This window comes from Gadus macrocephalus, chromosome 2 (genome assembly GCF_031168955.1).
Source record: "Gadus macrocephalus chromosome 2, ASM3116895v1".
NCBI lineage: Eukaryota > Metazoa > Chordata > Actinopteri > Gadiformes > Gadidae > Gadus > Gadus macrocephalus.
Window position 1 is genome coordinate 16,638,053 of NC_082383.1, and position 25,280 is coordinate 16,663,332.

A 25,280-nucleotide genomic window follows, 5' to 3' on the forward strand; every position below is an offset into this window, starting at 1 on the left:
CCACTCCAGTAATCTTCAGGACCACTGAATCCCATCTGACTTCATGCACATGAAGATCATTACCTGCTGTTGGTCAGGTTCAGAGCATGTTGTCATAATACATGAACAGGACTCACTCTGTTTGTGACTGGCAGTCAAACACATCGTTCTCATGACCTCAACCCTTCGTCAGACTCTGAGGCCTGGTGAAGAGTCCCCAGGGTCCTCCTCTTACGGTCCTCCTGAGGTCTTCCTCCTATTTCCTCCTGATCTCCGGCCATTTGTTTCTGGTACTAGAGGCTCAGGGCCGATTATTTCTCCACTCCAGATGAAGTATTGCATCCCGAGAGGGATTTAAAATGATGCTAAAGAGGGGAGGGGAGAGGAGCGGAGGTGAAGGGAGATGAAGGAACAGGGGGGAGAACAGCAGGGGGGGGAGAGCAGGGGGGGGAGGTGTCTGGAGACAAGGTGACTTTAGTTTCCTGAGTGAAGTGATGAAGAACTTTCCCACAGTGTCAACACTTTGAGTCATCTCTCAGGATCCCATGACAACCGCATCGTCAACACACAAACAAAAGCAACGCTGTGAATTCAAGCTGCAGTCTGACACAAAGACCGGCTTCATGTCCCGTCGGTATCGATCACCCAGAGAAGGAAGCCTGCTCTAGATCCGCTGTTTGCTTTGTTAGAGGAAACACGGATTGATCAAACTGACAATATTCGTTTGGGCGTTGTTCCTGCTTGTTTCCCTTTGAATTATTTATCTTTGCTTTGAATTCCTAGGAGCTAAATTAGATTTTTTTTTAAAAGATAGACAATAGTAAAACATTTGGAAGGCAAAACAACATTTTTGGAGACCTTGGGATTCTGCACAGAAGCTGTGATGTCCCGCCTGGGGTTGGTTTAAACAAGGTTAAGGTTAACCTCAATGATGGTGAAGGGTTTGATGAAGAAGGGGTCGATGATGAAGGTGATGCTGATGAAGGGGTTGAGGATGAAGGGATTGATGAAAAGGGTGATGATGAAGGGGTTGATGATGAAGGGGAGAATGATGAGTGGTTGATGATGATGGAGTTGATGATGAGGGGGTTGATGGAGTTGATGATGAGGGGGTTGATGATGAAGGTGATGATGAAAAGGGTGATGATGAAGGGGTTGATGATGAAGGGGAGAATGATGAGTGGTTGATGATGATGGAATTGATGATGAGGGGGTTGATGGAGTTGATGATGAGGGGGTTGATGATGAAGGTGATGCTGATGAAGGGGTTGATGATGAAGGGATGATGATGAAGGGGTTGATGAGGAAGGTGATGATGATGAAGGGGTTGTTGTTGAAGGGGTTGATGATGAGGGGGTTGATTATGAAGGGGTTGGTGAGGAAGGGTTGATGATTAGGGGGTTGATGATGAAGGTGTTGATGATGAAGGGATTGATGATGAAGGGGTTGATGAGGAAGGGGTTGATGTTGAAGGGGTTGATGATGAGGGGGTTGAAGATTAATGGGTTGGTGATGAGGGGGTTGAAGATAAAGGGGTTGGTGATGAAGGGGTTGATGATGAGGGGGTTGATGATGAAGGTGATGATGATGGGGGTGATGATGAAGGGGTTGATGATGAGTGGTTGATGATGACGGAGTTGATGAGGGGGTTGATGGAGTTGATGATGAGGGGGTTGATGATGAAGGGGGTGATGATGAAGGGGTTGCTGATGAGTGGTTGATGATGGAGTTGATAATGAGGGGGTTGATGATGAAGGTGATGATGAAGGGTTCGTGGGAATTTTCTTAACTCAAAGTTGTCCTGAGGGTAGAAACGTTTTTGATTGGTTCAATCTGACAACCAATCGCAAGACAGGAGAGATTTGTGGCGTCGGGCAGTTTAGTCTCTTCTGGTCCCAGGGCTACATTTGATCCAGACTGATGTTGTCAGAGGGCAGGTGAATGGCAAGGTATTTCATTCAATGCTCCCCCTTCCACCCCACCACCACCAGGTCTGCCCCAGTCTACCAGTCCAGGGGAAGGCTCCGGCCCTGCTAGTCCTTGCAGGATATGTCGATTCCACACGTCGTCCTAGATCCTTGACGGGGCTTACGCCAAAGACTTATCATGTAAAATATTCTCGCTTATGTTATCATTCAAAATAAATCTTTATTCGTGTTTATCGGTGAATGAGTCTTCATGGGAGATTTTGAATTGTCATAAAACTGAAACTTTATGCATGTGTATAGCAAATAGCAACAACGGACAATGTGTCCAACTAAAAAAAGGAAGAACACACAGCTTTATTTATATAAACCAGTGGTGGTGTCTTTCCTTGGTTATTGAAAAGAGCAAGTGGTGTTTTTTTTTTTCCTGTGAGAGAAGGATACAAAGAATATGATTAAATGTAATAAACAGACTGTATTAATGAACAGACATAATTCTAAATGTGTACAATAAATCTCACTTCATTTATCAATTTTGAACAACTTCAATTTCTCAGCCAGACATGAGTCGATGAGCACACACGTTGTCTCGAGCACATATGGGCCAAGGCCATGAGTGGCAAGGTTAAATTCGGCCCAGTTAGACTTCATCTTCTTGAAGAGGTGCTCCAGAGTCCTTCTGCAAATGTTATAGTATGTTAGGGGGGAATTTTGATAGAGAGTGGAGCCTTGTGAATTATGAAGCTTCTTTTCAGTCGAAGAGTTTAAATAAAGCAGAGAAAACTACAAAAAGTGATTATATTATTAGTATTTAAGCTATATTTTCATAATGTATATGAGAGGAGTACATGAGATGGTTTAAGATGTTAGCCGAAAGAAGAATCAAAAGAGGGAAAGAGAAGGAATGTGTGAGAATTACCAAACAGTGCATTGCTTTTGTGCACTGGGGAAGTTGCCTCATCCTCTCTTGGTACACAAACCTCATCTCTGATCTGAAGTATGGCTTCATTTTTTTCCACATTCTCCTCTAAAGATTCCTTGGCGATTCGGCTAACTGGGAGGTATCTGCAGGCCATGTAGCCGATATCAGCCAGCATAACACATTCCTCTGCAAAAAATGGCAAATCTGTCTTTTTAAAATTGAAGTATTAAAATGTATGTCTGCCCCCAGTCAAATAATGATTTAGGCCACTCAGCCCTGGGACCAGGAGAATGTTACTTCAGCCCTAGGACCAGAAGAGACTAAAACGCCCCCATACAAATAATGATTTAGGCCACTCAGCCCTGAGGGCAGGAGAATGTTACTTCAGCTCTGGGACCAGAAGAGACTAAACTGCCCCCAGACAAATAATGATTGAGGCCACTCAGCCCTGAGGGCAGGAGAATGTTACTTCAGCCCTGGGACCAGAAGAGACTAAACTGCCCCCAGACAAATAATGATTAGGGTTAGGGTTAGCCTAGGGTTACCCTAACCCTAAATAACAATTGTTTTTTAAGATAAGTACAGTAAAGCTTAATTAGCTTTACTAGCAGTCTAGCTATCTTAACATGTATCACACATGTAAGCTAGCACACATGTGCTCCACTATCTTAACATGTATCACACATTTAAGCTAGCACAAATGTAATCACACATAGCTGCACATACTATGCTCTATTTCATAGAAAATATGTGATCACACATAGCTGCACATACTATGCTCCATTTCATAGAAAATGTGCTCAGCTATCTTAATATGCATCACACATTTAAGCTAGCACACATGTGATCAAATATCTTAACATGTATCACACATTTAAGCTAGCACACAATCACACATAGCTACACATACTATGCTCCATTTCACAGAAAATGTGCTAAGCTATCTTAACATGTATCACACATTGAAACTAGCACACATGTAATCACACATAGCTGCACATACTATCACACATAGCTGCACATACTATGCTCCATTTCACAGAAAATTGCTCACCTTGCTCCAAACTTAATGACGGTGGATTCAAATGGTGGCTCGTTCCATTGTTGAGTCTCCATAATTCTCTCCTGTCTTGCGATTGGTTGTCAGATTGAACCATGAAAAACGTTTCTGCCCTCAGGACAACTTTCAGTTGAGAAAATTTCCACGAGCTGATGAAGGGGTTGATGATGAAGGGGTTGATGATAAGGGGGTTGATGATGAAGGAGTTGATGTTGAGGGGGTTGATGATGAAGGTGATGATGAAGGGGTTGGTGATAAAGGGGTTGATGATGAAGGGGTTGATGATGAGGGGGATGATGATGAAGGAGTTAATGATGAGGGTGTTGATTATGAAGGTGCTGATGATGAAGGGGTACTTCAGCACACTGAGAGGCTCTGGGGAACAGGAGACATAACGTTTTGGAATCACTACTCAATATCATAATCAATTTCATAATCAATAACATAATGAGGGTTATCAAATGACCTGTGGCACTGGCCACAGGTCATTAGATAACCCTGATATGATATTGATTATGTTCTTTGATGATAAAGTATTCCACTATCCTTCTGTGTATGAAACATGATATGCATATAGTAACAGTTTTTACAACATCCCAGGTATCGACGAGTACAGGATCAGTGACTCCTGACTCCTCGCACACCGGGCTGACTCCTCAGCCCTCCGACTCCTCTCTGACTCCTCCGCCCTCTGACTCCTCTCTGACTCTTCTGACTCATCAGCCCTCTGACTCGTCTGACTCCTCAGCCCTCTAACTCCTCTCTGACTCCTCAGCCCTCTGACTCCTCTCTGACTCATCAGCCCTCTGACTCCTCTCTGACTCCTCAGTCCTCCCACTCCTCAGCCCTCTGACTCCTCTCTGACTCATCAGCCCTCTTACTCCTCTCTGACTCCTCAGTCTTGGTCCTCTGCGCTGAGGAGGCATCGAGAGCCACGGAGAGGATTAAGAATTACAACGGAGACGGCGTTGCCCGTGGTTACTGCATCCGAAGCTCAGAGGGAGGGTGGTGGGGAGACGATGCTCTGTGTGGGTCAGAAGCTTTGCTCCGTGTTGGCTCTGGTTTCATAGAGTGGAGGTTGAAGAGGAAATGTTTAAGCCCTGTGGGGAACCTGCTCGGTGTGGTGGAGGTGTTTGGCCGCGGGGTGAGTTAAACACCGAGACATCGGCTGCAGGCTGAATCTATTTTAATAACCGACTGGACTGGATCCAGTATCTCTTTGTTCGCTGTTCAGGATAATGAGCTGGCAAATATTTTATCTGTCGTCTGATTCAAACATGCAGCATTTCCCACATATATGCAGGTAGGCTTAGCCTAAACACAGTAAATTTCACCCTGACATGTGCACACACACACACACACACACACAGTGGCGGACTCAGAGTGTTTGAAGGGCAGGGGCGAAAAAATAAAAAGGGCACATTCTGGACAACATGGGGCCCCACCAGCGGACACAGTGGCTTTTCTATCTTGATGGTGTTTTGTTCCCCCAACGGAGCCTTAAAGGCAGCGCTGCCTTTAAGGTCCTATCCCCTAACCTTAGCAAGCACTGCCTTGAAGGTCCCATTCGGGGCACTTGTTACATCTCCATGTAGCACTTAAAAGAATAGTTGGGCTCATAATTTAAACGGGGGGTCTGGGTGTCCTCCCCCAGAAATTGTTTTGCTTCAAAGACACTGTTTCCCCTTATTCTAGCGACTTTATAAACACCAAAATGAGTTGTTCACATCATTGTGCACTTTCACATTTTAGCCAAAGAAAGGAGGATGCCTTACTGCTTTCATCTTTACTAACATTTAAGTAAAAATTAGACTGGAGAAAATTCAATGTGCCGCTACCATACAGTCTTTGACCGCTGACAGCCAGCTACGGAAAAATTTAAGGAAGTTTTCCTTCATGTTGAGGTGATAGCTGACCATTATCGTCTCTCTTGCATGAAATGACCTACACTTGAATGATCTTGAACGCTCAAAAAATTTACATACATTTTAAACGGATTATGCAAACTGAAAATATTACGTTTTTCTAACTTGGCATCTAATTGCGCTTTTCCACTATTGGTACTGGCATACTCTTAATCCGCTTTTTGCTTCGTTATCCAGTGGAGATTTAAGTACCACTCGATGTACCTATTTGTCATGGCGACGCCACATGAAAGCAAAGCCTCACATTCCCCGTTCGTCAGCTACCAAAGAGAGGAACGTCTGTACCTCAATAGCTAACCACAACATGTTTTTTTCGGTTTGCCATATTCTTGCTCCAGAGGGCACATCATCATCATCAGGGGCAACCTAGGGCACTCATTAAATGTTGTTCACGTGTAAAGGGCAGCCAATAAGGCAGTTTCTCTCATTTTCACAACCATAGAGGGCACTTTAGCACACTTTTTCAACCATGGGGGCACCAGACGGGCAGAAGGGCACTAGAAGGGCACCAGACGGGCAGAAGAGCACTAGGGCACTATAAGGACCAGAAGAGCAGAAGGGCACTATCAGGGAACTAGAAGGGCACTAGAAGGGCATTGGAAGGGCACTGGAAGGGCACTAGAAGGACCAGACGGGCAGAAGGGCACTATCAGGGTACTAGAAGGGCACTAGAAGGGCACTAGAAGGACCAGACGGGCAGAAGGGCACTATCAGGGTACTAGAAGGGCACTAGAAGGGCACTGGAAGTGCACTAGAAGGACCAGACGGGCAGAAGGTCACTATCAGGGTACTAGAAGGGCACCAGATGGGCAGAAGGGGACTATCAGGGCACTAGAAGGGCTCCAGATGGGCAGAAGGGCACTATCAGGGTACTAAAGGGGGCACTAAAAGGGCACCAGGCAGGCAGAAGGGGACTATAATGGCACTCATTAAGGCACGTCATTGAATTTTCTTGTTCTAGAGGGCACATCATCATAATTTATTGTATGAAGGAGCACCCTAGAGGGCACCTAATCATGTTTTGCACGTGAAAAGGGCAGCCAATAAGGCCTTTCCTCTCGTTTTCGACACTCTTGAAGGGCACTTTAGCGCGCTTTTTCAACCATTGAGCCACGATGGGGGGCGGTCGCCCCCCCTGCCCCTGAGTCCGCCACTGCACACACACACACACTCACACTCACAAACATCCACTCTCTAACTTTTTCCTTGCCCAGCCATGGTGCGTGCCTGTGTGCGTGTGATGGCACACATGTGTACATTTTATATGTATCCATGTGTGTGTGTGTGTGTGGCAGCGTGCATTTACTAAGATACATGTTGGGACCAATCGATGAACTATCTATGTCAGTGGTTTTCAATAGGTGAGGCGCGCCTCCCCTGGGGGGCGCCAAAGAGTCGCAGGGGAGGCGCGAAACAAGCGAAGAAATATTAGCAGTTAGCAGTTACAATAGCAGTTAACTCATTGTTCGTGCTTGCGTGTGTGAACAAGTTGGCCCATTGAAAAATGCATCGCTTTCTGATACAACCACCGAAGTCAGCAGAAAGGGAGGAGCCCACAAAAAAACATAGGAAATATGATCCCGATTACTTAAAAATAGGGTTTACATGGTCGGGTTCCGAGAGCGCACCTCTGCCACAATGTGTGGTGTGCAAAGAGGTTTTGGCTAACGATAGTATGCGGCCATGCAAACTGCGCCGTCATATGGAAACAAAGCACACGACTTTAGTTAACAAGCCACTGGAGTTTTTTGAGAGGAAACGTGATGAATTGCGGTCACAAAAAGCAGTAATTCGTTCGTTTTGCACCACTAACGTCAAGGCAACTGAGGCATCTTATCGAGCTGCTCTCCGTATAGCGAAGGCAGGCAAGCCCCATACTGATGGAGAAACATATCTGCTCCCTGCAGCTAGAGAAATGTGTTCAGTGATGCTGGGAGAAGCAGCTGCAGCTAAACTTGACACGATCCCAGTATCTGACAACACCATCCAGCGACGAATATCCGACATGGCTTACGATGTCAAAGAACAGGTGGTGAACAGTGTTCGCAAAAGCCCCATACACGCCATTCAACTGGATGAGTCCACTGACGTTGCACACTGCGCTCAATTGATGGTGTACGTCAGGTTTATTGAAGAGCTAAATGTGCGCGAGGATTTTTTGTTTTGCATTCCCCTCCCTGCCCGCACAACAGCAGATGAACTTTTCAAGGCTCTGAATGATTTTTACCAGGCCGAAGGCCTTGAGTGGAGCTGGTGTTGTGGCATATGCACGGATGGAGCAAGGGCCATGACCGGCCGTCACAGTGGTCTTGTGAAACAAGTGCAGACCGTTGCCCCGGCCGCTGTCTGGAGACACTGCATCATTCATCGCCAGGCTTTAGCAGCGTGCGGTTCTGGATGAGGCAGTGAAAATTGTGAACATAATTAAATCACGTGCCTTAAACGCACGCATGTTTAGAATCATGTGCGATGAAATGGGCGCTCAATTCAAGCAATTGCTCCTGCATTCCGAGGTGAGGTGGCTCTCTCGGGGTAAAGTCCTCACCAGGCTCTGCGAGTTGCGAGAAGAAGCCTTCCTCTTCCTCACCGAGATAAACTCCCCACTCGCAAAACATCTGGAAGACATGAACTGGCTCGCGCTGTTGGCTTATCTGTCTGACATTTTCGAGCGGATCAACACCCTGAATACTTCTCTCCAGGGCAAAGAGTGCAATGTGTATACGGCACACGACCAAGTGTCTGGCTTCATGAAGAAGCTGGATGTGTGGTGTGCCCGTATTGGAAGGGGCTCTGTTGAAATGTTCCCGACATTGGAGGATACGCTGGAGAAGACAGCGCAGCCGCTCAGCTCTGTGAAACCGGTCATCAGCGCGTATCTGAGCGGGCTGCGTGACCAGTTCGGAGAGTATTTTGGAGAGGAGCCACTGGGAAACCAATGGGTCCGGAACCCCTTCTCCTTCCCACCCACAGTCCGAGATGATCTGAGCATACACGAGGAGGGGGCTCTTGTCGAGCTCAGCTCAAATGTGGACTTGAAACAGAGACTGGTGGAAATGCCGATTACGCAATTCTGGTTGAGTATCGAGAGCGAGTTTCCCCATGTGTCCGCCAAAGCCATGAGAGTCCTGATCCCCTTCACCTCCACTTACCTATGTGAATGTGGGTTTTCCGCTCTGACCCTGATCAAAAACAAATACCGGTCAAGGCTACAAGTACAGGATGACTTGAGGCTGTTTCTTTCTTCTGTGCAACCTCGCATTGAACAGCTGTGCGCATCAAAGGAGCGCCCGCACTGTTCGCATTGAGAATAGCGACAAGTGTATAATTAGCCTAAAAGTAGGCCTAAATCGGAATATGGAATGTGTTGACGTCTGTTAAATTCAGGATATCTTTATTATTATTATTATTATTATTTCAGTTGACGTCTCGTGTTGACGCGAGTTCAGTTTGACACTGGCGTCTGTTAAGTTGTCTGCTGTTGAAAACGATCGTTTATGAATTTGCAATGACAGTTCAATTTTAAAAGTAGGCATAGGCCCTCTGTTCGTGATGTTTCAATAAAAGTAGCCTCTGACATGGCCCTTTTTTGTGTATGTACTTTGTTAAAAGAAATACAATTAAAAAAAACATGTAGGCCTATTGGGCTATCAGTTGTTTTTGAAACATCATTCCAGGAACACAAAATACCTGTGTGGGGTAGGTTGGGGGGGGGGGGGGGGGGGGCTTGGTCCTCCTTACCTTTTCCAAGGGGAGGCTCACATTCAATGAAATTGAAAACCCCTGATCTATGTTGATCCAGTTAGTTTGCTCGCTACCATGGCTGCAGACCGCTTGGTTTGTCATCCAATTTGTTTCATATCTGGCAACACCGGGGGATTGGAGAAGAGTGAATGGTAACACAGGCCAACACTAAAGAAACGTTCTGACCCAGGGTTCGTTTCCCGAAAGCATAGTTGCTACCTTCCTTAGCAACATACCCCTTAGGGACTCAACAGTTAATAAGTGTTCCCCAAAACCATTTCAACTACATAGTAAGCTCATAGTATGGAGGAAGTTATTAAACTCCATTGTACTAGCAAGGTAAGGCTCCCTGATTGTTTCCCAACAACATGGTCTGGCTGAGTCCTTATTACCCACATTGTAAAAAGGCAAATTATTTACAACAGCTCTAGGGCTGTTGTAGGTCCATATTAGGCCACATTCTTCCTGGATATTCATGGTCACATGACCGATATCAGTCTTCTTTTTATTTTTTACACAATAAGAATTCCGAGTTAGTGCAGTAGCGCCTCCAAATGTTAGGGTTTGGAACATCACTGGAGATTTAATGGCTCACAAATATTTTCTTTAACAACCCTATTAGTTATACATATGTGATAAGATTCTGGGCAGTGGGTTTGAGAGAAGTGAATTCATTGATAGCCTACAATTTAAAATAAAATAAAAAAGTATCAAGAAACATGCATCCACTGCAGCGCAACACAAGAAGTCAAAATAAATAGACTATCAAAATATTGTAGGAGGGAAATATACAGCCTAGGTACTGTAAAGAGATCGACAAACTCCAAACATCAAAAATCCATCATTAGAACTGAGGAAACAAGACGCATCTGGCAGGGCTTGTACCGGTGGCAAAAAAAACCCAACCTGTACGTTTCAGGGTGAGTGCTCTAACCACTCAGCCAATTAACTCTTGTACACAAATTGGGAGAAAAATTATTTATTTACTTATCCATATCCATATCCTAATTTCTCACCAAATTGATTGTTTGAATTATTTTTCCATAAACGTATCTACCGTTTGCAGCAACTATATTGAATTGCATAGATAGTGCCTATGCTGATGAATTCGCCAGTGTCATTCCAAACAAACAATTACAATTTCTAATGTTGGTACAAAGGATAGGTAGACTATACACGATCTAGTTGGCGAATATTAGTCACAACTGTATAACAAGCATGTAGTCTAAATATCAAAGTTTGTGAGGCTTCCAACTGTGAATGATTGAAAGCCTCAGAGCAACTCCAAACTGCGCCTTCAGAAAACATCTGTTCACTTTGTACAGTATTAGCTGATAAGTACGCAGCTAATCAACGAGGTCAGCTACGTATTGCTATGTTGCTATGAGATTTTTGGAATCGTAGCCGAACACTCGTAGTTCGGCTGCTGTATAGTACAACTGGGCTTAGTAATAAGTCAGCAAAATGCTAACGTCCTGACTGTTTTAGGAAACGCACCCCCGGACGGCCTTTCAAAGTACAACCTGCTGGCTGGAGTATCTCTGGGAGAGGCCAGTGATTCATAATTCCCCCTCTACCTCTGAGGAAGTATCAGGGTCACCTGTGTGGAGTGTGGAGGACATCTCCTCCACAAGGCTGCGGTCAGGGCGTCTCAGGGAGAGTTAGTCCCGGCTGGGACTCCAACAAGGTGGCCCCTACGATGTAAGGGGGGGTATTAAAGCTTTACTCACGATGATGAGGAAGATGAAGTAGATGAAGTTGTAGAAGGAGTGGGCGTCCATGACGTAGTACATGATCTCCACCCATCCCTCCAGAGTGATGACCTGGGGACACAGGGACACCGTGAGCCCTTGTCTCAGTGGGAGACCACACAGAAGGGTTAGTAGGTTAGTAGGCTGCATAACAATTAGTTGGTCAGTAGCTTAGTAGGTAAGAAGGTTAGTCGGTTAGAAGGTTAGTAGGATGCAGTAAGTTAGTAGGTGAGAAGGTTAGTAGGTTAGTTGGTGAGAAGGTTAGTAGGTTAGTTGGTTAGAAGGTTAGTCACTTAGTCGGTAAGTCGGTTAGTCAGTTAGTCAGTTAGTCGGTTAGAAGGTTAGTAGGTTGGTTGGTTAGAAGCTTAGTAGGTTAGTCGGTTAGTCAGTTAGTCGATTAGTAGGTTATTAGGTAGGTAGGTAAGTAGGTTAGAAGGTTAATAGGCTTCAGGATGTGTTACATCGTTGTTAAGAGGCCTTCTTCATTTTGTTATTCACCCCAGGGTATAATGTGTATATTATATATTGTTTTGTATTTTATTGATATATCCGATATCAGCTGCATATCTGAGAAGATAAGCCTTCTCAGATGTTGCCTTACACTTGATGTAAGAGATGGCCGGGGATCGAAAAACAAATTATGTAGATAAAGATATATATATATAGATATATCCCCACCCCTCTCCTCTCCCCCACCTCTCTCCTCATCCCCACCCCCACCCCCTATCTCCAACTTTCTCTCCTTTCCCCCACCCCACCCCACCAACCCTCTCCCACCCCCACCCCAGTACCCCTCTCCCACCCCCACCCCCCCACCCCTCTCCCCACCCCCACCCGACCCCACCTGAAATATGACGATCCAGGCGTAGACGATGTTGTCGAAGTTGATGGCCCCCTTGTGGGGGTTTCCGCTCCCAGTGTGGCAGCGGGTGTAGTACTGGTTCCAGTTGACGCAGAGGCCCCCAGCCCCGGGGCCGCTGCCGTTGGGCCCCAGGCCCTCGGGCTCCAGCCCCAGGCTCTGGCGGTGGAGAGCGTCCTCCCGGTCCAGGCAGCAGGTCCGCCCACCCTCCCGCCGCGCCGGCACGTCGCCGCACGACATGATGCCGTTATCAGCGGCCAGTGAGCAGATGAAGGGCCGCTCGTCATCCTCATCAGGGGAGTAGTAGGGGCCCGGCAGGGCCAGCCCCGGGGAGCTGGGGAGAAGAGGAGGAGGAAAGGAGGGTCAGTGGGAGGAGGAGTAGGGGCCCGGCAGGGCCAGCCCGTGGGAGCTGAGGGGAGGAGGAGAGGAGGGTCAGTGGTAGGAGGAGTAGGGGCCCGGCAGGGCCAGCCTGCTTCCAGGTAGACTGAACCTTAAGGGAGGGTTGAAAAGTAAGGTTGAGATCGGTTACGTGATGGCAAGCTAGAGAGCGGACGTGGAAAGGACGGCTCCGTAACCATAGATTAAATATCTGATTTGTAACGCACTGAAAGTTTGAAATAATAGCATGAACTGCATTCTAAGAGTAACGGGACCGGAACCTTATCCTCCACATATGTCACCTAAGAAGAAACCATCAAAGGAACGGCTTTGTGTTTCCACGCCCGTAGCTGCTAGCCAAAAACCTGCGTCTCCGGTCATGGCTAACCAGCAAGAAGGTGCTGAACGGGAATACAGCTCCGCCAAACTGATGGCAGCTATCAGCGAAGGGAACAAAATGATAACCAGCAAGCTTGAAGATCTAAATTCCACTCTAAAAACTTTGCAACAAAAAACATCACTCATCGAAAAGAAACAAGACGACTTTGAAGGCGGCCTGAACAGAATTGATAACGACGTGGATAACTTGTCAAGGCGCCTCTCTCAGGCCGAGCACATGGTGAGCGATCCCAAATTAAAAGTGGACGACATGGAAAATCGCTCCCGGAGATGCAATCTCCGTCTGACGGGTTTACCAGAGGGTTTGGAAGGTAACAGCCCCACCAAATTTGTGGGAATTCTTCTGCTTAACACTTTGGGGCCCGTCAACTTTCCCAATGGGATTGAGCTCCAGTGCGCTCACCGCGCTGGAGCGGCAAGACCAAAGCCAGGTCAACCGCCCCGAGTCATAATAATGCAATTCCTTCGCTACCAGGATAAGGAACGGGCTTTGGCTCGGGCTCGTCAGCTGGGCACCCTGCGACATGAAAACAACATCATCCGGCTCTATCCCGACTACTCATTTGATCTCCAACAGAAAAGACGGAGGTTTGATGACACAAAAAAAATTCTGCGGGAGAAGAAAGTGGACTACCGGCTGGTGTATCCTGCCCGCCTGCTGCTGAAACATGCCGGTAAAGAAACTAGTTACACAGACCCAGTTGAAGCCCATACATTCGCCGAAAGCCTGCCCGTGACAAACTGAACAAAGACGTCAAGGGATTTGTTTTAAGTGGACTGTTTGGAGACTACATCACGTTTGTGCCCGACTCCGGAATCTCGTTGGGATGTGCAGCCGGGGGCAACGTTACGGCTTCATGCAGATTCGCCCACCTGTTTTTGCCCCTGTATGTGGAGACCGAAGGATTTTGGACTTGTTTCGATAATGGATAAGGCTGTGATGACCAGGCACTATGATTCTCCTTTCCTCTCGCGTGAAGGAGAAATATTTGCACATGCTTCACTATTATTGTTAGCCTACCTTATTCATTATACGATTTCCCTCCTTCCTTTTTTCTCCATTTGACACCAGCGGCATGTGGGTGAGTTACGTGTGTGTTGGATTTGTTTTAAGTTATTATGTAGGCTATAAATGACAAGACATAGGCCTATGTACGATCGCTTTCAATATAGAATAGCCTATCTGAAACAGACATTTTTTTTAAGCTTGTTTATCCGCTGTTGAATGTAGCCTACGTCTAAACTATTGGCATTTAAAAAAAAAAAAAAAAAAAAAGGTTTTGTTTATCTATCTCTGGAAGAAGGGCTTTTGGAAATGCGGTCATCTTAAGTACACTATATTCCTGTGTGCCCTGTTTTTCTGCTCCTTATTCAGTGCTCATAAAATAGGGGTTACTGTCACGTTACTACCTATCGATGCGCTTATTTTGTACTGTGAAGTGCAAGCTCGCGCACGTTGTGTTCTTTAGGGTTTTTTCCTGCTCCCATAGTTCGGGAAAGGGGGGTGGGAGGGGCGGAAGGGGAGGGTGGGTGGGAAGAGGGCTGATTTTCTTATCTTTTAGTCTTTTTGTATGCTTGATTTTCTTTCCTAATTGAACTCTTGTTTTGGTGCAGTACAATCGAACCCATACTCAATGATGGAGGCACTCTCCGCCAGTCCAGGTTGTCTTTGCTCCACTATTCCTGTGGAGGGGTTAGGGAATTTACTCAATATCGATGTCTATGAATACCTGTCGCTTCATATCATGGAACATAAATGGCATGCATAGCCCAGTGAAGAGGAAACAAATACTTACTTACTTAAAGAGAAACAAGACGGATCTGTGTTTTCTGCAAGAAACTAATTTGGATGTTAAGGAACATGAGAAGCTGGGTAAGATTTGGGGAGGCCAGATTTTTTTTAGCTCCTTCAATACTAGCTCTAGGGGTGTCTGCATCCTAATTAATAAACACTTTCCCTTTATATCAGAAAAAGTAGAACGTGACCCAGGGGGAAGATTCATATTAGTTAAGGGTAAAGTACATTCGGATGACATCACACTTGTTAATATTTACGCCCCAAATTATGACGATGTTAATTTTTTCCAGTCTTTATTCTTAAAACTCAGCGATGTGGAAGGTGATATAATTATTGGGGGGGACTTTAACCTGACCCCAAGATGGGCCGCTCGTCTGATAAAAATCCAGCTAAATGTAGATCAAGGACAATTATCAACTCCTCGATCAAGGAACTGGGACTATGTGAAATCTGGAGATTTGCACACCCCAAAAATAGGGAATACTCATTTTTTTCTCCTGTACATAACTCTTTTACCAGAATAGATTACCTTATTATACCCATGGCAATGGTCCACAGAATAAGTAGTTGTGAATATCTTCCTCGTGTTATGTCTGACCATGCCCCTATCTCCTTGACAATCCTTCCAAGAGATAAATCTCAGAAATTTTACAGATGGAGAATTAATCCTGTTCTGTTACACAACCCAGATTTTGATAAATTCATTACTTCCCAAATTAAACAATTTTTAGAGACAAACTCTGAGACCGCCCCTTCTCCTTCCTTACTCTGGGAGTCGCTTAAGGCAGGGGTGCCCAACCAGTCGATCGCGGTCTACCAGACCGCCGATAGATCCCAAGTCGACCGCGAAGGGTGAAGAAAAAAATACAAATAAAAAATAACTTGCGCGGGACATATACGCGCGGTAGCGCATGCGCTGTCAACAGTAGTTGAACGCCGTCAACAGTAGTTACGCAGTCCTAAACGTTGGCATGGCTGAGGGGAAACGAGTTAAGACCTACCATTTTCACCCTGAGTGGGAGGAAGATAATATTGATTATTGTTGAGAAGACACCCCCCCCCCGCTTGAAGGTAGGTTTGCAATGTTGACACTAGACTGGTAGATCTCGGGAGGTTGGCTACTTGAAAAGTAGATCTTGGGTCAAAAAAGGTTGGGCACCCCTGGCTTAAGGCCTATCTTAGGGGGCAGATAATATCTTTCTCTAGTCACATTAAAAAATAATATTGGAAAAATCTGGACACACTAGAGGCTGAAATAAAAAGTTTGGAAAAGGAACACTTTAAAACAAGATCGGAAGGTCTACACAAGACTCTCTTGAGAAAACGCAACCAATACAATATATCAAACACTTATAAAACTGAGAGAGCATTACTAAGGACTAGACAGAGATATTATGAACTGGGGGATAAGGGTAACAAACTACTAGCTTGGCAATTGAAAAAGCAAATGTCAGCGTCAATGATTCATAAAGTCAAAAAATCTGACAACACTACCAAGTGTAACCCAAAAGAGATCAACAATTGTTTTCAAGCGTTTTACAAGAGCTTATACTCATCAGAATTTGAGAATACTGCTGATAAATGTGAGACACATTCCCACATGCTGAGAATGTGGGACAATCCGAGCATGGGGGATTTATACTTGGACCCGCTTGTAACTGAAGACATTCTAGCCGAGATCTCCAGGCACAGGTCACCTGGAAATGATCGTAAAAACGTTTGCAAGGAGAGGAAACGGGGGAGGAGAGGTGGCGTCCGACTCAGGTTAAAACGCCAAAGATTGCGCCGTATTCCGCTCCCATCCATAATACTCGCAAACGTCCAGTCGCTCAGAAACAAGACCGATGAACTACAAGCAAATTCGAACTATTTACATGAATACAGGAACGTCTGTATTATGGCCTTCAGTGAGACGTGGTTGTCGTCCAGAGACTCCGATGCAGATTTATCGATCAGCGGCTTTGGGGCGCCTGTCAGGTTGGACAGGGACACCGAATCTATGTGGAAATCTCAGGGTGGTGGTGTGTGCGTATATATTAACCAGCGGTGGTGCAGCAACATCACCGTCACGGAATCAATATGCACAGCTGACATCGAATTGCTATCTATCTCTGTTCGCCCGTTCTATCTCCCAAGAGAATTCCCCCAGATATTTGTTACTGTAGTGTATATTCACCCCAAGGCTAACACACAAACTGCTGCCGATACTATTCACAAGGTGACTCAAAGACTTCAATCACTATCCCCGGATGCCCCGTGTCTCCTTATGGGAGATTTTAACAACTGCAAACTGAGTAAAAGTCTCAACCTCTATCAATACGTCACATGCCCAACTAGGAAAAATAAGACTTTGGACATGTGCTATGGCTCAATTAAGGAGGCTTACAAGGCCTCCCCTCTGCCCCCCCTTGGTTCCTCAGATCACCGTGCTATCCATCTCACCCCTGTGTACAGACCTGGGCTTAAGAGGGGGAAAGTAAAAACTAGAGAGATTAAGGACTGGAATGATGAGTCTGTTTCTAAATTACAAGGTTGTTTTGATTGCACCGATGGGAATGTCTTCAAGGACTCTGCTTCAGATATTGATGAGCTGACTGACAATGTATGCTGTTATAACTCTTTTTGTGAGGAGTCTGTTATTCCTACAAAACATGTAAAAGTGTATGCAAATAATAAGCCATGGGTCACTAGTTCCCTGAAACTCATAAGTGAGTTTCAGCACTTTTTTTTCATAAGCACTTTTCATAAGTGCTTATGAAAAAACATAGTGCTTTTCACAATGGGGATGAGGATGAAAATAGAGAGGCAACTAAGGAGGTCAGAGCAGAAATCAAGAGGGCTAAATTACAATATAAAAATAAGATAGAGTGACTGGGTAGTAACAACTTGAAGGCAGCATGGGATGGTGTTAAAAGAATGACAGGTTTGCATAAAACACAAAACAAGCCAGTCCATATCCCAATGTATAAGAGTGATAGCGATTTATCTGAAGCATTGAAAACTTTTTTTTCATGTTTTGATATTCATGACTTTTCAGAAATTAACTGAGGAGCAAGCTTTGGTAAAGTCCACACCATTCTCAATTACACAAGAAGATGTTAGGTCAGTATTTAAGAGAAATAAGGTCAATAAAAGTCCGGGTCCAGGTGGCATTACTGGGAGATTGTTAAAGTGCTGTTCAGAACAGCTCTGCGGGGTGTTCACTGATATTTTTGAGCTGTCCTTGGAACCAGACATGGGGGACTCGAGTCACATGACTTGACTCGAGTCAGACTCGAGTCGCAAATTTGAGGACTTGAGACTTGCTTGACTAACACTGATAAAAGACTCGACTTGACTTTAACTTGGTCTTCATGACTTGAGACTTGACTTAGACTTGAGACAGATGACTCGAAATGACTTTTCTAAAGTTAGATTATAGGTTGGATATGTGATTTGCGATACGCCAGCAGATTTTGAAAAGACGCAACTCAAACCCTGCGTTCACACCAAAAGATGCAAAAAGTTGACGCGCAGCACGATCCCATTCAAAGTGAATGTAGAGACGCGTTGCTGCTTTGCTGCCGCAGCACTTGCTGCCGAGAAAACCGGCAGCAAAATTTGATTTGCGGCGCGGCAAAATCTGATTTGCAGCGCAGCACGCCCGTGCCCGCTGCCGGGCACGGGCGGCGGGCACATTCACGTATTTTGCGGCGCGTCAAATGCTGCTCGAGTTGAAATATTTCAACTTTTCGGCAGCAAACGCGTGATGACAGCCAATCAGCGTTCAACAGCGTTGCCACTGAGGCGTTGCCACTGAGTGACATGCCGTAACAGCCAATCAGTGTTACGCCCTTGGAGTGACCTAGAGTTCACTACCGTTACATTTATTTAGTAACTCGAAAAAACCCACAAATCAGCATTTTGTAGTGTAGTTGTGTTTACAGTTAAACTAAACTATGAGTATGCTAAAGGGCTAGAATAACAACCCCAAACAAAACCCAGTTGGGTGCCAGGCAGCACCAGCCTTCCAGGCTCCGAATGGTCTCATGAACCCATAAACGACGGGCATTCCGACGTCTCTCCCTCTTCCACAACAGGTAAAGACATGCAATGCTCGTAATGTCGGCCATGGTTGTGAATGAATTCAGAAGCACCGCGGGCAAAACTTGCCGTGCCGCGAAACTTCCCGCGCTGCAAAACTGCGGCGCAGCAAAACTTTTGCTGCGCGTCAAAACCTTTGCTGCGCCGCAAAACTTCGGCGACAACGCGTTCGGGCAGCAAATGCATCTTTTGGTGTGAACGCAATTTGGTCCTACCCCCTCTCCTTCAACGCTGACTCTGACTCCACCCATTCCAAGTACATGGACGCGCAATCACACAAGAGCGCGAACACAGATGCGCGAGAGTGGGCCAGGGCAGGCTAGCTAGGTTGGACTTTAGGGTTGTATTCTAGCGCTAGGTCCAAATGTGGATTAGCTAGTAAACTAGCTCCAGTAGCTACCGCAGGATAACAACAAACAGAAGCTTGCTCTGGCACGAGCTTTGAGTACGTGCACGTGCACGAAGAGGTCACGCGCGGGGGGTGCAGTACGACCGTTTGATTGACGTACTTACTGTCCAATGCCACTCTGTGTTTCTGAAAATCATTGGCTGGAGTTTTTCGAGCCCTGCCCGTTCCACAGATGATTAACTTGTTTAATTTTCATGTCAGTAGGCTACTTCTAACTCAGTGGTTTTAAGTGTATTTTTGGTCAAGGTGGAGGTACGAGTTATAGCAGTCCCTGCATCAAGTGCACCTCTTGAACGTGTGTTCAGCCATGGTGGGGTAATAATGTGACCGCATCATTCAGAACTCAGTGACAAAGTACTGTCAAATAATTTTTTTTGCAAATGCAATGCATTGTAAGTCGATGTATGTTGCGAGGCAGCAAGATTGCTACCAGCTTTCAGGCTTGTGTGTTACTATTTCCCCTTCCTACAGTATGTGTATGTGATATTACTTTTGAAATATTCTTTTTTTTCATGTCTGATGCCATGTGTTGCAAATAATATTCGACAACATCTAGGGAGATTGAGTGATTGACTTGAACTGTTGTCGTATACAGCTACCTAGAGGTTATATTTGATTCTGTTCATAGGTTGGAGGTAATGATCATAAAAAACATTTTCAAACTATGCACATAATGGTTTTGGAATGTTTTGAATAGTTTGAGTTATTGTTATTGTTAAGACATTGTTATTGTTAATGTTGAAATAAAACTCAACTTATGAACCACTCTCTTTACCGATTTTTAAATGTGGAAACTGGGTTAGATCATCAGATTTTTGTATGACTTGACTTGTGACTTGCTTGACCTGAGCAATGACTTGACTTGTGACTTGCTTGATTCTCACCACAGTGACTTGGGACTTGCTTGAGACTTGAAGGTTATGACTTGAGACTTGCTTGTGACTTGCACATAAATGACTTACCCCCACCTCTGCTTGGAACAGAGAAGGGTCCCAAAGGCATGGAAGGAGTCCATTATTGTTCCAGTGGCAAAGACCAACACTACAAAGAGTTTAAATGACTTCAGGCCAGTGGCATTGACCTCACTGGTCATGAAGTAATTCGAAAAGATTGTGAAGTGTCTTTTGTTGTTAAGGGTGGGTGAGGCCCTGGACCCAAGGAAATTTGCATACAGGGCTAGAAGAGGGGTGGAGGATGCCCAGATTACACTACTAAATCTCCTGTACAGCCATCTAGATGGTCCGGGCACGCACGCCAGGCTTTTGTTTTTAGATTTTTCTTCTGCTTTTAATACTATCCAGCCACATGTTTTAGTTAGTAAACTACTATCAGAATTTAATCTTGACAGTAATCTTGTGAGCTGGATTATGGATTTCTTAACTAACAGAACACAACGAGTAGTTAGTGAGGTGGTTAGTGAGGTCCCCCCCTTTCTTTTGAGTGTTATTCTGTTTTGCTGTATGCTCTGTAAGGTGACCTTGGGTGTCTTGAAAGGCGCCTCTAAATTAAATTTATTATTATTATTATATTAAAGGTAAATGGTTGTCTCTCGGAAAGGCGTGTCTCTTCCACTGGCTCTCCCCAGGGTTGTGTACTTTCCCCTCTACTGTATATCCTCTACACTAATGACTGTAGAAGTCAACATATAAATAGACAAATCCTGAAATTTGCTGATGACAGTTATTGTTAGTTTACTGCATAAGCATGAATCTCAGCATGGGCCAGTAGTTGATGAGTTTGTCAGTTGGTGTGACAAGTCTTTTCTTCAGCTTAACATCTCAAAGACAAAAAATATGGCCATTGATTTTAGAAGAAACCAATCTCTTTCTCCACCACCTACATACATAAATGGAAACTGCATAGAGATGGTTGACCAGTATAAATATCTGGGAACAATGATAGACAATAAACTCAAATTTGACGTTAATACTGATACTATTTGCAAGAAGGGGCAACAACGATTGTACTTCCTTCGGAAGCTTAACTCCTTCAATGTCGATAAGGTTATGTTGTCTTTATTTTATAAATCTTTTATAGAATCTGTTCTCACTTTTTCTTTTATTGCCTGGTATGGGGGCATCAGCCTTGGGGACAAAAACAACCTCAGCCATATTGTGAAGGTGGCTGGGAAGTTGATTGGCTGTCCACAAGTATCCTTGCTGAACATTTATGAGAAGCAGGTTACTAAGAAAGCATTGTCTATATTGGACTGTAAAAATCACCCCCTTCATTGTTCATTTGAGGCCCTTCCCTCAGGCCGGAGACTAAGAGTCCCTCTTTCTAATTCAAATAGGTCAAAGAACTCTTTTATTCCTAGCGCAATTCGTTGCTAAATTTGCACAATTCTTTGCACAATTCCTTGCACATACCTGTAAATGTATTTGAATCAGATGACTAGATAAGTGACAGTTTTTTAACTTATTAGCCCGTGTCTATCTCCTTGTTGTGTGTCCTTGTGTATATTGTGTTTTTATGTTTTTATGTGTACCTGACTGCAAGACAAGTTTCCCTTTTTGGGACAATAAAGTTAAACTGAACTGAACTGACATTATCCTCATTGAACTTACCTAAGCTGTCCGAAGCAGACAGGGCTAGGCTAGATCAACAACTATCCAGGAACGAAATTCTCAAAGCCCTTATGTCTCTTCAGTCCAGAAAAGCCCCAGGGTTAGACGGATTCACTCCGGAGTTTTATAAAAAATATCATAATCTTCTATTGAACCCCCTAAAAGACATGTACCAACATTCATTTAATACCAAAACGTTACCCCCAACAATCCAGGAGGCCCTTATCACGTTAATTTGCAAGCCAGAAAAGGACCCGGAACTCGCAGGCTCCTACCGCCCTATCTCTTTGCTCTCGTGGAGAGCAAAGTTTATGCCAAGGCTATAGCGACAAGACTGGAGGAATATCTTCCCTTTCTTGTACATAAAGATCAGACAGGCTTTATTAAAAATAGAGTATCCATGAACAACCTTAGGCGCCTCTTCTACATAATTACACAAACAGAAAGTTTAAGTGGTTCACCCGTAATTGCCTCACTTGATGCCGAAAAGGCATTTGACCGTGTTGAGTGGTGTTATATGTTTAAAGTCCTTGAGTGCTTTGGTTTTGGCAAATATTTTATTGACTGCGTCAGACTTCTGTATGACAAACCTAGAGCTAGATTGAGCACTAATGGAACTGTATCAGACGCTTTTGCTATTGGACGCGGCACCAGGCAAGGCTGCCCTTTATCCCCCTTAATATTTGCTCTTATCCTGGAACTTCAAAGGGGGTCTCAAAGGACGCATATACGCTTTAACCTGTGGCTCCAGCCATACAGGAAATGACTCAGCAAGTGCTCCATCTCGTTGCACCTCACCCAGCGGCTCGCTCGCTGAAGTTCTTCCCAGACCTACACCCTGGCCATCCAACATGCATATCTGAGAATCAGGCCTCTCTTTAACAATAACAAAAGTTATGAGAGAAATACACATTAACTTTTTGTTATCTCATAAGCGGCGTGGTGCCGGCTCCTTTTGACCATTTGACCCCAGACTTCAAAAACGTGGCCACAGGCCAGCTGTGTCTACACACCTAAAGCCACAAATGTACAGCTCCATCCCACAAAAAATGGGGACTAGAAACTAACCTCTGTCTTATGTACATTTACTGTACTGTTGGAGGTCACGCCCCTTCTCCGGCCTTTTCGAGATAGCTAGAGATGCTAAAATGTTTACACACATTTCCCGGGGCCCCGAGAACGACATATCCGAGATTTGGAGTTCTAGCCCTTAGAGAAAAAAAGTTTTCCCAAATGGACTGTCATTTGGACAAAGCCCCTCAGAAGTGTTGCTTGCAAGAATGGTTCAGAATGTGGTGGAAAAACAGTTTTTGAGATAAGAAGGTCCTACCCCCCAGCAATTTGAATACCTTATTCTAGGGCCTACCTGGGACCCCCACACCGAAACTTGGCCCAGTCGGACCCCGAGTGCAGGAAGGGGGGGCCTGCCCTCGGGGTCCGACCGAGGGCAGGACTTTCATAATCTTCGCTCGGTGAATGTGAAGGATGTTTGGTTGGATAGTTATGACGAAGAATCATAATGTGAATGGGAATATTCTATAAATGTCTTGATATCATCTTTCTTCTCAACACATCTGCTGCAGCCGCTTAAAGTCTCACTGCGAGAACCTTAAAATAAGAATCAATCCATTAGAAGTATGAAAATATCTTCCCGGTGGCGTAACGGGGCAAACAAGGTGTCCTTTGACATCTACGTTTCGAGGCGATTGCAACAGTGCCACACATGATCATATTTGAATATGTTTCGGGGTAGTAATTAGCTGTCGATTTTGGAGGCCTTTATCAATAATGACCAGCTATAGATTTGCTTCCCGATGGGGATTTTTGACAAATTACCTGTTATTTAGCATCTACACGTTAAGCTGAGTCCAATGAGATCAAGCTCGCCCTCTTGCTACACCGAGATCATGCCCCAGACCATAGGTGTACCATGTCAAATACATGTTACCATTTGCTAGAGTGTCATGCTTGGTGTCATTGGACTCAGCTCAACGTGTAGATGCTAAATAACATGTCATTTGTCACATATTTCTATCGGGAAGCAAATCAATAGCTGCTCATTATTGAATAAGGCCTCCAATTTCGACAGCTAATTACTACCATTAAACATGTGTGGCACCGTTGCAATCGCCTGGAAGCGTAGATGCTGACGGACACCTTGTTCGCCCTCTTACGCCACCGGGAAGATATTTACATACTTCTGATTGACTAATGAATTGATTCAGCTATTCCCCCAGAAGTCTGGGGTCAAAAGGTCAAAAGGAGCCGGCACCACGCCGCTTATGAGATAACAAAAAGTTAATGTGTATTTCTCTCATAACTTTTTGTTATTGTTAAAGAGAGGCCTGATTCTCAGATATGCATGTTGGATGGCTAGGGTGTAGGTCTCGGAAGAACTTCAGCGAGCGAGCGAGCCGCTGGGTGAGGTGCAACGAGATGGAGCACTTGCTGAGTCATTTCCTGTATGGCTGGAGCCACAGGTTAAAGCGTATATGCGTCCTTTGAGACCCCCTTTGATGTATAAGAGACGCCAAGGTACAGCTTGCTTAAATGTTGTCACCTATTGCATCACTTCCTTTAGGGCTTTGGCCTCCTAATTGATCATAATTGAATGCCCTCTTTCATATATATGATACCACCACCACCACTGGGACGTGGCAACAATGATCCAAATCCATATGGGGAAGGGGGGGGGGGGGGGGGGGGGGTACTTGTGGAAAGTAGGGGTGTACACTAGACATAATTAGGAAGCAAACTCAGGAGATGGAATGACCTCTCGCAAATATTTATTTAATAAATTGTTTTAAATAACCCTGCCTCGTTAAATCAATGGGTTTGGTGTTTTGTTTTAAAAAATAGGTTATAGAAGAAGTCTAAACTGCAGAAAATAAAAACATCCAAGGTGCCTTTTAAGTATACCTTGGAATATCTGTCTATTTTCCATCGGACCCTAGTTTACGACAAAAACAATACAATTGACGGCAGCTCCTTTGCCGCGTGGTTTTTGGAGACATAAGGATTAGAGGGGGCGGTCGATAGCAACCACCATAGCAACCATGACGGTCAAGTGACTGGATGCAGCCCCATTGAAAGAAATAGAATACCACCCTACACACTCAGGAGATTAAGGATTTTTAAATGATTATGACCATGAAGTCTTTATTTGTATGGGTTTACATTTCGTTCTGTGTAGCATGGAAAAATTGGAGAAACACTCCCATTCAGAATGCATTGGTTTACATTTTGTTCTTTGGAGTTATTTTTATTTATTCATTTATTTTAATTTTATTTTTGTGGAGGTGTTTCAAAGATGCAAATTTTTCTGCAATAATCCAAAATCCAATGGAAAAACCCGTCGGCTTTTTGTCAAGGGAAACCCAGGTCGACGCTCACTTCCGGGTTGGCCAACATACGTCATCCCTCCACCACTCTATACTGTAAAAACACATGTTCAAGTTGAATGATAATGCATGAATTTATTCTG

General features: G+C 44.8%; 1 protein-coding gene and 1 long non-coding RNA gene across 2 annotated transcripts in view; both read right to left on the reverse strand.

Annotated features, from left to right (window-relative positions):
• Positions 1-2,424: 2,424 nt before the first annotated feature.
• Positions 2,425-4,319, reverse strand: LOC132451257 (uncharacterized). The gene is made up of 3 exons (XR_009524018.1): positions 3,881-4,319; positions 2,885-3,012; positions 2,425-2,583 (listed from the first exon to the last, which is right to left on the reverse strand). It is a non-coding gene; the product is annotated as an uncharacterized LOC132451257 (long non-coding RNA).
• A 6,397-nt stretch (positions 4,320-10,716) lies between these two features.
• The window catches only part of LOC132473046 (voltage-dependent T-type calcium channel subunit alpha-1I-like), a 236,334-nt gene continuing 221,770 nt past the window's right edge, over positions 10,717-25,280 (reverse strand). The window contains exons 7-8 of the mRNA XM_060072985.1: positions 12,148-12,496; positions 10,717-11,375 (exon numbers count right to left, since the gene is read on the reverse strand). Coding sequence (XP_059928968.1) covers positions 11,247-11,375; positions 12,148-12,496 — 478 coding nt within the window. The 3' untranslated portion in view covers positions 10,717-11,246. The remainder of the gene's footprint in view (positions 11,376-12,147; positions 12,497-25,280) is intronic.